We start from the raw sequence: 13,762 nt of genomic DNA, 5'->3' as shown, positions 1-13,762 counted from the left end.
GGCGGTGATCGATAGATGTGCTGTGCTGGAGGCCCAGGGAAGGAGGACTCGGCATTTGCCATGCTGGAGGGCTGAGTGCAATTAAGGGAAGTAAATAAGGTTCATCTCTGACAAAAAGACAGCTCACTAACCATCCTGAGCTGAAAAACAGGATTCTCTTATCAAAGAGCATGCCTGGTTTCGTGTAGTTTTAGAATTTCTTTACCAGGTGAGAATGGATTTGTTTTAAAGTAATGTTACCTGCAGCTTGAGAACGCCATAATCTGACTAGATGGTAAAGAAACACTTTAATTTGCGTGACCTGATTTTTATTTACAGAAAAGCCAAAATGGGGAAGTGGAAAGTCACATAACATTTGATAATTTCAAGGACCAATGAATAATAATACACATGTTCTCTTGCACTGAGACTTTCTGACTGCTCCAAACTCCTTTTGATGCAGGACCCAGCCTCCTCTCCCAGAGTGCTCTTCAGCTCAACTCCAAACCTGAAGGGTCTTTCCAGTATTCGGCCAGCTACCACAGCAACCAGACCCTTGCCCTGGGCGAGACAGCGGCGGCGCAGCTCCCGGCCCGCAGCGGTCAAGTCAGAGCGGCCATTCAAAGCTACAGCCAGGTACGTTTCCTAAACAGCCCAGCTCTCTTGCACCTGACATCCCTTAGGAGAGCATTGAGAAAACAGAACTGTTTAATGCTTGCTGACTTCTCAATGTTTAGCGTTGCTTTTTGTCTTGTTTAATACATCTGTAGTGGAGTTGAGTTACCACCCTGACTTTTTGTAAATCTAAAGCTGTTTGACTTGTGTGGGAATAAGAGAATGCTGATTCAAAAAGAGATGTATGTGCCAGTTTTGCTTTGTTGCTTGCATATTTACATCGCTGGTTAAATGCTTAGGCACTTAGGTTTGAAACTTTATATTATATTTATATATACTGTGCTGATTAAAAGCCCTAAGGAAGAACCAGGACCTTACTGTGTTGATACCCTGATATGATTGAAAATGCTGAAGTGGCAGCGAACCACTGCAAAGCTAGACTGGCAACAGATGCAAAATCTGCTTAAGATGCTATATGCAGCCTGGTGGCGTGGCCCGATTCTTTTCGGAAGAATCGCTTTTGCCTTGTTTTTGCATATTGTGAGACAAACAGCTTATCAGACAGTCGTGTGTACATTTCAAACATTTTGGAATTATTTTATCAGATATTCATGAAAACTTTATAAATATCTCTTCTTGTTAAAAAGATTCTTCTGAGCTGCAATACACAACCCTCTCACCTTCTGTGCTTTTCGTTGAGAGATCAAAGCCTCTTACTGGAAGTTAAGCTTCAGTTTAGACAAAAATTTCTAGACGTATTCATGCTCCTGTACATAAGCAAAATACAGTTGAGTTCTATTGGTCAGTTCAGGTTATTTTCTCTTTTCAGGACTTAACAGCCATAGTAAAGCAGACTCTCTCAGTGTGATACTGGGATATTTTATAATTCAGGATTCTTTAGACGTGAGTTATATTTGAATTTCAAAGCATTAAATTGCTAAGAGAATTCAAGCGTTATATAGTCATTGCACAGCTTCTGGGATACCAGGAGACATACAATATTCTATTCACTCAATTTGCTCAGAAAAGCCCCCTATCCTCAAAGACTGCAAAGTGAAATAAAGCCTGGTTAAATTTCATTTCAAATTGGTTACATACTTTTTTTTTTTCTTCTGTGAGGGGTTTAAAATGAGACTATATACTAGTGAGACCCTCAGGGTTTTTCTGTGTTTAGCAAAGAAGCCTTCCCTGATGTTCTTTGGGATTGGAGCCAGCGGGAGAGCAGGACTCCAACTAGAAAGAAAAAGGAGGCTCTAATATCCAGTTGTAGCCTGGGCAGATGCCATCAGGAGTTGTGATCTATGAAAGCATCATCCCCTGGCCATTAGCCTGTAAGACTGGGAAGCATTCTTCAAGGCGGCTAGAGAAAGTAAGGCAATGGAAAAGGAACAGGTGTCCTTAGAAGATAGCTTATGGGAGCAATGGGGGGGGGGGGGAAAGAGAAAAACATGTCAGGAAGATGGAAGTAAGATGTGGAAGGGAAAGTGTGTGTGTGGGTTCCTCCAGATTACATGGTAGATGTTTGTGCAGGAAACTAACCTGTAAAATATATCTTGCAAATATTAGAAAACTGCTATAAATTATAAATTAATACCATAAAAATCTGCAAAGGAAGTTTTATAAAAGATACACAACTGAAGGAAGAGGAAGAAGTCTAACAAAAAAAATCAAAATATGACCATTTCTAGTACTACATTTCAGGAGAAGACTGACAATCTTGGAAGTGTTTTGCTATCCTTGTTATAATTAAAATAAGCCTCAGGAGTCGTAACTGCTCAGATTGTGTGAATTTCCTTTGGTATTTACGTGCAAGGACTATAACTATCTCTGAACATGAATGATAGCCTAGATGTGTGGGAAAATATGTAAATAGTCCCAAGGCCAGCTGTGCCCCCTCCAAAAAAAAAAACAACCTAATTAGTCTTGGGACTTCCTGTATAGTGCTGCAAATCTACATTTTTGTCAATTTGAAGGACTTCGTTAAAGATCAGTTTTTCTACTTTTTTAAATGCTTTAGAACACAAAGCAAACATTTCAGTATCATTTAGAAGGTAAAACTTCCTAGCAACCACTGCTCCTGTGGCTGGGAATTACTCTGTTTCCTAGCTGAAAAGAGCTTTTCAAGCTTGATGTCCAAATCCTGTTATTTTCTATATTTATTAATTAAGCGAGTTTTTTTGTTTGTTTGGTGAAGAATCAGTAATGATTTTATTACAGAAAGCTTTGGAGGTACGGTGATCTTGCAAATGAGTAGTCTATTTGGACAACATAGATTTGTGGAAAACTGGTTGGTTTTCCTGTCATCTTGAGAACTAGTCAACTTACGTTGCAGATACAGGAATATAAAGCATGGTTTGCTACATGTTCTGCCATGCATTTGCAAGAGGAAAAGAAGTAAAGCTAGCTTATATTTCTGAGTAAAGACTTTTTTTTTTTTTTTTTTTTTTTTTTTTTTTTTAGCTTCTACTGATCCTGCTCTCTTTTTAAAGGCTGAGACAGCAGCAGAGGCAAATCCCTATTGTGTATTATCCTCTGTTCCTGAAGCTTCTGGGCTGAATGAGCTGGTACAACCCTTAAAGCTGAAAGTAATTGGAAAATGAAAGACACTTTTTGCCTTTTTTTTTTAAAACAGCCTTGAAAAATTATTTAACAGTTAATTTTTTTAACTTCCATTTCTTTTTTTTTTCCCTGTAACCATGTCATGAGGTTGTCGTTCATCAAACCACCACATATCATTAGCCCTGTTTATAATATTAGGTAATGCACACAAGTGTTCAGTTGTCAAGCAAAATGTATACTCTGGCCTTTTTCAATTAGAAGATGCTTCTTCCCTCCATGAGTCATCTGTGCTGCAGGTGATGGGCTGTTTAATATTCTGTGCAGACTAAATCTAAAATAATGACTTTACATTAGCCTGGGTCAAGTTGACTGACAAATTTTCCCAATAATTCTGGGATATATTTTACAAACAGAATGTAGAGATGAGCTTGTGCTGACCATGACTTTTGTGATGAAATAAGGAGAAATAGATAGACTAGACTACATTTCAGGGATTCAGAGGTGTAGTCTGCTCTCCAGTATCATGCAAGTGCATTTGAATGTAGATGGCACCTTACTAGTTGGGTCAGGATTTCATCGATGACAGCAAACCATTCCTGCAGAAGAAAGATCTATAGATATAAGTTCTGTTTCACACTGAAATCTCATTAGATGAGACTTCTGATTTCCAAGGAGGACTGGAGAATCAAAACACACTGTAGTTGTTTTAAGAACATCTCTGTGAAATACCTGCAACAGGCACTTGTCTAGGTAAATTTCAAGGCAAAATCCTCCCTTTAGAAATGAGATGCCAGGCTTGGAACTATTGACAGACCAATATGAAGCACTTGTCACTTATATACTTACAAAAAGGCAACTTGGTGGCAGTATAAAGATAAGCATCCTCAGTGCTGAAGGATGTAAAACCATCTTTTTTTTTCTTTACTAGGCAAGGATAACGTCAGTAGCAGTCACCATCCTGTAGCTGATCTTCAGGGACTGTAAGCTTAGATTCTGTAATTGCACAGAGTTCTGCCATTTCTCTTTCTGTTTCAATATGAGAAAGCAGCTTCTCCAAAATCTTTTCCCTGTGAGATGAATAGTTACAAAATAACTCTTGGAGCTGTAAGATGGTCTATGGCCTGCTGATGCAGACTCTTATGAGAGGATCATTGAATAAAAAGTGTGTTACAGAGTGCACAAAATTGGCTGCCTATCCACTATAAATCATCCCCTGCATCCATTTAGCTGATGATTTTTTTTCCCCATAAACTTGATTGTCTTGGTTGTAAAGAATATAGAGAACAAGAAGGATTACCAGAGAGGAAGATGTGAGGAAAAAGAGTTCACAGCTCCTGGCCTTTAACTGGTGCTGCCCAAGGACTGAGGTCTGCTTTACAGAGACTAGAGAATCTTAAACATTTTCCATACCCTCAATTTGCTCTTTGTAGAAGAGTCTGTCTGTAGATAGAGGTTTTGGACGAGGAGAGAGAGAGAGAGATCTTGAGTGAAACCACATCAGTGGTCCTCACAGCAAACAGGAAAAAAGCCCTCAATAGATTGGGAAGTGTTCCAGTCATTGAAAGAGCAGAGAACACGATTTTCTTTGTGAAAGAGAGAATCACCTAATCTCTCAAAAACACTAGTGAGGCTGATCAAGTACACTGTCTAACATTGGCAGCAATGATGGATGCTCAGGAAGTCCACACAGTGGTATTTCAGCAGCTGGAGCCATGTCTTGGTTTTGTAGTTGTAGTTCTGTGTTTTGTAAGATTCAGCCAGTTGCATTGGTAGGAGTTCAGTTCCTTAGAACCTATGAATTATGAAATGCACAAAATCAACAAGTTCTTGGTTTTGCATTTTGGCCTGCTTAAGAACAAAATAGTTTTTGACAGATTTTAGATGACTATCACAAATGTAATAGATGTGTGCCTGCTAGTACATCCCTAATGGTCATTTTGTCCTCTGCAGTTTTTCTTTTCAGTTTTTGGTGGTCTTCCACACTGCTCTTCTATCTTGGAGCAATCTCCAAGAATCAACATATAATTTGACTGTGCTGGTGTTTTGGTAATTAGCAGCTGACCCCAAAGCTTTGCTTATGCTATGTAGCCATCTAGGATTTTTAACTCCTTATCTGTGAATAATTTTCAGCATAATAAATGATTCACACAGCTATTTGTACCTCTCTATTCCATTTTATAGAATAGAAAACTCAGTGTCTTTCATTTGATCTTTGTCAATTATAGTTCTGATTTTAATCAAAATTTGATTAAATGGAAATGTGTATATACAAATATATATGTGTGTATATATATATACGTATATATATATATACACACATATATATAAAAGCTAATGTCCTGAAATTTAGTGCATTAAACATGTGAATGATGGTGGGCACATAAGAGCTAGACTCTTCTGTAGTCTATTATAACCTAACTGGATGCCCTCTCTAATTCTGTGTATAGAGCTCTGCTGAGCTTGTTTTGTCAGAATCAGTAGAGTGGATGATTTAATACAATGAAATAGGGAAAGAAAATAATTTTCATTAATGTTCTCATGATTTTTCACACACTTATGCTGTTAAAAAGGATAAAAGAGAATCCATATGTTGGATCTAAAGAAGCAAAATGGAATCCATTTCTGTAAGATACCGGAAACATTAAATCTCTGAGTCTTAGAATGGATATTTATAGGGACTGTAGAAAGTAAGTCCTTGATATTTCTTTCCACCCCCATATCTATAAAATAGATTGCTACAGAAGGATATAACAACTGGAAAGCAAATTTGGTCTCAATTTATTAGCTTAAACACATAATTTCATTATCAGACTGACAATAATAATGGATGAATGGAAAAATAATGGAACGAATGCCGTTGTATTTCATTATTCCATATGAAGTATAATGTAACATTGCAGGATGAACGATGACATGTCTCTACAATTGTCTTAAGCAGTAGACCAGGAGAAATATATGGAGAAACTAAAACACATTATGCCTCTGAAAGCACGAATGGAGAATGTTACTGTATACTTGACCCTTTGAAAAAAAATATGAACCTCACAATAAATTTAAGATAGGTCTGAGATTAGTCACATCTTAGAAAATACTGGATGCTAGTGTTTTCTTAGCAATCTGTTCATCCAGAAGTTCTCTCCTTTACACACAGCAAATGCTTAGCTTTTTAGGAAGTGCTAAACACTGTATTTTTAATTAAGTATTTAATTTCTGTGTCCTGACACTACACCTTCTTCCCTATAACCCTTTTCTTATAATCATGAAGTGAAGTTTTTTTTTTGTTTTGTTTTGTTGTTTTTTTTTTTTTTTTTTTTTGAATTAATGCTTGTAGAATGCCTGCAGCTTTTTAGAGATTTATTGGGAATATGGGATAATGTTGTTTTACTATAAATTAATTACTTTAAATCTTTGACACACAAAGCATTAGAGAAAGAAATTATGTATACATGTTGACAGTACTTGCCTAAAATCCTCAAGATCAGTAGCTAATGGTTTGATGTTACTAGCATGTTGCATCTAGAATATTGTATTCTGGAACAATGTTGAATATTACAAACTATTATTATTATTATGCTGCCAAATGAACAGGCCAAAAAGTAAAATTTTCTCTTAAATGTCAATTGATAAATTGCTTCAAATGGCCTCTTGTCATATGCAAAGTTCATCCTGTCCATGTTGTCTTAAACCTTGGTAGCCTTTTTTTCTTTTCTTTTTTTTTAAAGAAACATACAGCTTAAACCTTGATAATGAAAACTGCTCCTGTCAAACACATGATTGAAAAGTCAGTTGCAGATTTTCTCCTTAAAGCAGAGATGTTAGTGCAGAATGAAATCAGCCCGTGACAGTTCTTTGAGGGGAGCAGGGATTGCCTTCCTCCTCCTTGCTCCTCGTGTTGTCCCGGAGCAGCCTGAGGGCACCGACCATTTAGGAATATTGCCGGGCTCATACTTTCTGTTAAGGTGGTTTTTAACTGGTGGCCACTGTTAGAACAGTCCAACTTAAAACAGCAGAGTACTGATATAAGTGATTCTGCTGCTGGAGGGCAATGGTTTACATTACTCTTATTTAATGGCACCTTGCTTTTCAGTATGTGAAGCCTCCTGAAGCTAGTGAGGTTTGAGACTGTCGATGCTCTCCTGAAATGCCTGAATGTTGTGAGTGCTGGTTACTGGTTTCTCTGCTAGAAACAGAAGCGAACCACTGAGAGGAGTTTCTCCAAAGCTCAACTTCATGTTTGTATCGAGAAGAAAATATATTCTTCCCTAAAGTATGCAAAGTATTTAAGGTAAAGGGAGGAGCTCCAAAAGTAACAAAAGAAAAGGATAGCCAAGTTTCTGTGGGGAGTACACTAGAAGAAGTACAAGTTTCTGGCATTTTGAACCTAATTTAGTCTTTGTTCTGATCATTTGTTTTATCTCGTTTTCAGTTCCTGATCTAAAGGCAATCTACTTTTTCCTGATCTGCCTTTATTATATAGTGAAATTCAGAGCCAGAATAAATCGAGTTTCATAACAGGAATGTGGTTCTTTTTGCTCATCTTTCCTATAGGATGCTATTAAAAACACCTTTCTATTTAATCTTGGAGTGACGCTGCAGTTGGCATTTGCTGCAGCTCTTAGAATTGGTTCACAGAATTCATTATTTGCATTTTAAAAGCTGCTCTTTCTAAAGAAATCTGTAGCTGAACGGTATGTGCGTGTTTGGGGGCAGCACTGGCCGGGATGTTCCAAACTGCGTTGTCAGCTGCCAGATTTGGAGCACTTTTTCAGGTTTCAAGTAAATCCTCTGCATGATCAGGCAAAAGAAAGAAAAGGGGGGGGGGAGAAAGGATGTGAAACAAGAGTGTCTTTCAAGGGAGTGCTGAGCTCGCTCTCACTCCAGGGTGCTGTTATTAAAGGATTTTAATGTTACCAGATTAACAGCCGCCGATGATCTCTTGAGCCCGAGATCCCTGATAAAAACGGGAATGCTGGCGCTGTGCAGAGATCAGAGCGTGCGCCCTGCTCGTCGCTGCTCCAGGAGCGGCTCAGGCACATAATTGAAAATTTTAATAGGCAGCATCTGCTGAGGATTTTCGCTCGCCCCTATTCCCTTCCCCCTCCCCCCCCCTCCCCCCCCCCCCCCCCCCCGAATTACGGGACCTGCGGAGCGCTTGGCGCCGCGCCGCGCCGCCGGGAGGCTCGAGGACCTCCCGCACAGCCGCGGCTGACGGGGCTGTTTTCACTCGAATGCAAATTTCCCTTTGGCTGCGGTTCAGGGGAAGCGGCCGCCCCTTTGGCAACTCCTCCCTTGCCCTCCTTTTCCTTTTGTGCCTCGTAAATAAGCAAGAAGCAAGTTGCTTCTCACTGAGGCGCCGCGGCTGCCGGGCTGGGGGAGCGCGCCCGGAGGGGGCGCCCCGCTGGGCCGGGCCGGGCCGGGCGAGGCATTTTGCCGCTGGGAGGGGACGGCCGGCAGCTGCGGGCGTCTGAGCTGAAAAGCGGCGGCGCTCGGTGCAGCGCGTTGGTTTCGAGGGCTTTGTCCGTCTGGCGGCGGCGGCAGCAGCGAAATGTGGGCGCTGTTTGAAGCCGCCGCGGTGCCTCTCCCAGGACGGACCTTGACTGCATCTCTATGAGGAAAGTTACCAAATTAAAACCCTTTCAGTAACTTGAGCTACTTTTTATATATATAAATGCAGAATAAAAGTTTGGGTGGCTTTTACTGTTTCCTTTCAATCTTCCGGCGTAATAGTTAAATGGTGTAACTATCGGTATGTCCGAGCACTGCGGAGCCGGAGACTCCTTAAGCAGTTGCGTGTCAGCCGCGTAGCCGGGCACCAACTTCGCAGGTAAAAAAAAAAAAAGGAGCTGTTAGTGGTTGGAACTTGAGCTGGTAACCGGTCTTCCCTGAAAGGATAGAAATGCGTTAGCAGCTTACAGAACACGAGTCTCCCAGCGCTGGAGGCGCTCGGCTGGAGCCTTATTAAGGTCGCGGAAAGGCGGCGTGCCGCCCCCGGGGCGAGGGGGAGGCGGAGCGGGGCGCGGAGCCGCGCTGCCGCCGCTGACGCCTCTCTCTGCCTTTGCTTCCCCGCAGCCGGGCACGAGCAGCCGCGGAGCCCACGCGGGCGGGCCGGAGCCGCCGCCGCCCGCCGCCGCCGCCGCCGCCTCGCAGCCGCGGGAGCCCTTCGCGCCCAGCCATGGCAGCGCCTTCCACCTGCCCGAGCCGCAGCACGCCGCCGCCCTCTACTACTGCAGCTCCACGCTGCCCGCGCCGCGGGTGAGCTCGCCGCTCTCCATGCAGCAGGTGGGCTCCCCCACCAAGCTGCAGCGCGCCGCCGAGGCCGCCGCCTACGGCACGGCGCAGCGCGGCTCCTCCCCCAAGCAGTCCCCCAGCCGCCTGGCCAAGTCCTACAGCACCAGCTCGCCCATCAACATCGTGGTCTCCTCGGCTGGCCTCTCGCCGTCCCCCATCCGCGTGACCTCGCCGCCCACCATCCAGTCCAACATCTCCTCCTCTCCTATCCATCAGCTAAGCTCCACCATCGGCACTTACGCTACCCTGTCTCCTACCAAGCGGCTGGTTCACACGTCGGATCAGTACAGCAAGCACTCCCAGGAACTGTATGCCACCGCCACCCTGCAGAGACCCGGCTCGCTAGCAGGTAACCGAGCCCGGCGCTCCGCCCTCGGGCTTCTCGGGTTTTACTGGCTGCTGGTAACGTTGTCCCGCTATAGCGTTGCCCTGTTTGCACCGGGAACGTGGGGCGTTGGGGTTTTGTTGTTGTTTTGTTGTTTTTGCGAGGAAAGCGCATCGCTGGAAACTGCTCTGGCCTTTCACCAGACCCGCGCTGCGAATTCGTCTCAGAAGTTGTCTGGTGCAAACAGCCCGTCTAAATCGCAGCCTTGCCATGTACGGCGTGGGAATTCCGGCAGCGCCGGGGTTGAAATGGTTGCGGATTGAGCAAGGGACATCAAGCAGTTAGGCAGATTAAAGAACGTGGTGGGTTTGACAGAAAACCGATTTATGACAGTCCTGGTTTTAAATCAATCCGTAGTAAGTGGGAAACCCCGCTTCCGGGGAGGGGGAAGGCCTCCCCCCACACACTCTATTTGGAGTCCTTTGATCTTTCTGCTGCCAGGTAAATCTTCTCTTTCAGAGATTAAAGGACATCAGGCTCTAGGCACCGCTTTCTTTATTCTTACCCAGAATTTTGGTAGGGGATGTGTTGCTATACTGAGTGCTTTCTCTACTGTGATCAAAAGTTGAAAGCCTTGTACAGAAAATTGCTCTTTCCCAGGTTTACAAGGTGTTCTGCTACATTTGACAAGTTCTGGATCACTTGGCAGAAACTTCTGGTGTACCAAATCCTACTTAAGTTACAGGTAGCAGTTATTTGGCCCTGAGTACTTGAGGGAATAAGCTGTTATAGCAGGTCTAATTTCTCTGTAACCATAGACTTTGAACAAATCCTGGAACTGAGATACTAATGTTCTGGTCTCTAAGGCATCTCTCTGCTAAACTGAACATCTTTCAGTGGTGATTTTTTTTTTTTTTTTTTTTTGTTCTCAGAATTTCCAGTTTCATTGCTATAGTAACAGCTGCTATGCTCATATGTTCTCTTGTCTGACATAAATAGATTTGAAGATAAATAGGATACATAAGGAGGCTTCGCTGTATTTGTCAGGCAGGTACCTAAGTTTCTTACTGAAATTAAAGCCCCTTCTCTTCCTCCTTTTGCCTATCACCATCCCCTTCACACATTCCAGCGGTTGTTGGCATCAGATACAATCTAGTGTAAGGTATCTAAAAATGCAGATTAGATTAGCTGATAATAAAATATGATCTCAATGTATCTCCTTCTCCTTATAAGAATGATTCAAAAACTTTTTTTTCTAACTTAAAAGAGGGGGAATTGGAAAACCTTCATGTAACGCTATTTTTGAAGTTCAGAATATGCAAAAACATATCACTTGGGCTGCCTAGATGGTGTCAGAGTAGAGATCTCAGTGCATTTTGATCACTCCTGTTGTAAAATATTCATTAATCCTTTCCCCAATTACAAAGTTTTTACTCAGCCATTACTTTAAGGTAACTTCTCCCCTCTGTGGTCGTGGAGAAGTCATACTATTGGCCACACGCTTAAATACTGCCTTTATAGAACAAAGCAGAAACGTCAGATTCCTAAAGACTTTGTATTTTAGGGATTTTTGCAAATTCATGCTATAACAGAAGTTGTTTAAATAGGCATGGTGGGAACTGTCAGTATCAACAGAAAAGAGGGTAATTATATTTAAAATTTGTGTACCTGCAGGTATGAATTACCAATATTCCCTTTATTTTTCTTTTTTCTATTTCCCTAAAGTTTCTGCCATCTTTAGTTCTTATTTCCTTTTATGCAATTTTAGCACTGGCTTTTTTTTTTTTAATAAGTCATCTTTTATAGCTCAGCAACATTAAAACTGTGCTGATAGTTTAATTGAAGCTTGTTTTGTAGGGCTTAATCACTGCCATAATGATTCTGTAGTGTTAAATAGAGAAGTTGTCCTATGCTAGAGCCAAGTCATAAAGTGAATTTGAACCTTTTTAGGCTGGTTGGCCAGTAGTCGTTATGCATGCACTCCTAATGGTGTTTTCTACTTTGATTTGGGTGAGACTGGCATTTTTTTTTCCATTTTCTTAGATTTATTTTAAATAAAAGCTTTTTATTGGATTTTTTTCTACATCTTACATGACTTAAGTGTTTCTCCCCCTACCTCTTAGGACCCATTTTGACAAGTTGTTGGTCACTAGTTAGTTGCTTGGATCAAACAAATGCTTATAGATTATATACCTTTAGGAAATTCCTGGTGTATTTTTACTTGGGTTTTAATGTAGCAATCAGTCATTTGACCTTGATAATAATTAAATAAAATTTAAAGCAAAATGAACTTCTCCAAGTATTGTGCTGATCAGGAGGAAGGTAATGAGTTTCTGAGTTTCTGTATCTCATAGGGATTTGCTTTTAAGGTATGCCAGAAATCTCAGTATCTTATTTATAAGGAATGTATATTCCTGTAAATACAGTAAGTATTAAGTGATAGACATGCTAAGAAGTAGTATTGCTATTGAAAAATATTTCAAAGCAGAAGTGACAGTATGTTAGTAAACACTAGTGGTGACATGCCTTTTAAGTAGTCTTTGAAGGGAGCTTTATCATGTGACCTATTCCTTTGCAAAAGTTTCTTATTGCAGATTTACTTTCAATAGTTTCCATTAACATTCTAGAGCATATTCGTTATGGACTCCCAATCATTCAGGAAGTTATATGTTCGTAAATAGTATTAAGTGCCTGACTAATTTGCAGAATTTTAGTGACTTTACTGAAGTCAATGAACTACTTATAGGGTTAAAATTACTGTACACTTTAGAGTTGAACAGGATCAGATGTTATGGATGCTACTAAAATAATCTTCATAACTGTATTTTCAACTTTTTTCTGTAGGCATTTTTACTTGGAATGGTTTGTGATTCTGAGCTTTAAGTATGTTATGTTGTTACAGGAGTTTTCTGTTTATTACTTTAGAAATCAAACCCTTTGGAGAATGAGAGCAAGGAAGTGTATGTTGAAAAGTGAATGTTCAATAAATGGGATTTTTGCCTATTCACTACATCCTAAGATGTTTGTTTCTTTGGGGGAGGAGGAGGAGTGGAGAATAGTTGTCACATTATACTGACTGATGGTTTGCCTTCTGTGATTAATGTGAAGTTGCATTGGTATGTATATGTCATCACAGGGATGCTGCTGCCCAAAGTAATCCTCCTCTTTTTCCACCCCCTTTCTCCCCAGGAAGAAAAAATATTTTATAGCAATTACTGTGAATATAAATAATGCATTTGTTTTCCTTTTTTTTTTTTTTTTTTTTTTTTTTGCATGATACTAGAAATTTGTATTGGAGCTAACTTATGAATGCAACTCTGTCTCAAAGTGCTATGCTAAACTAAACAGTATCTCTACAAGGGTTAGATGTTTGATAGATAAGACCTTTAAATGTGATTAGATTTTTTTTAATTGTAGTTGAAAATGTGCAATGTGAACATAGACTGTCCCAAATTGAATCTGTCTTTATGACTGAATTGAATGACTCTGCTTATATTCAGTTTCCACAGAAGTTAAATATGAAACCAATTGCAGTTATAAAAATGGTGATTCTTAGACTGTATTTTGCAAAAGCTTTTGTAGATTTACTCTTAGCTGAGTAACCATGTCCTCAGAAATGTGTTTAGTCCTTTAGATATACTTGAACTGTTACCATTGGCAGGTGTGCATGTGTATATATGTGTATACACAGGTGTCTTGTTATGATATGATAACAGTGGATTTTGTTATGATAAAGCTGTTATTTATTCTTAGTTTAGCTACTTCATTGCTCTGATCTACAGTAATGCTTTGGGGAGTAACTTTCAGACCTGCACTGCTCTAAAACTTACACTATAGACTGTTCAAATAGTGATCTTAATTCAGAATGCACAGTTCTGTAAATACGTTGCTGCAGGGCATGGACCGAGCTGCTGAGTGCTGCTTGGAAGGAGGCTCACCAGCTCAGCCCATCCTGCTTAGAGTGAGAATTACATGGGGCAGAAGAGTACCTGAAAA

At 40.8% G+C, this 13,762-nt stretch overlaps 1 protein-coding gene across 1 annotated transcript in view; it reads left to right on the top strand.

The window, feature by feature from the left end:
• CTNND2 (catenin delta 2) overlaps positions 1-13,762 on the top strand; it is a 405,040-nt gene that overhangs the window by 113,488 nt on the left and 277,790 nt on the right. The window contains exons 5-6 of the mRNA XM_062568505.1: positions 443-615; positions 9,223-9,790. Coding sequence (XP_062424489.1) covers positions 443-615; positions 9,223-9,790 — 741 coding nt within the window. The remainder of the gene's footprint in view (positions 1-442; positions 616-9,222; positions 9,791-13,762) is intronic.

The sequence above is a fragment of the Rhea pennata genome, chromosome 2, assembly GCF_028389875.1.
Source record: "Rhea pennata isolate bPtePen1 chromosome 2, bPtePen1.pri, whole genome shotgun sequence".
NCBI classification, from domain to species: Eukaryota; Metazoa; Chordata; class Aves; order Rheiformes; family Rheidae; genus Rhea; species Rhea pennata.
This window is presented reverse-complemented; position numbering and strand designations above follow the sequence as displayed.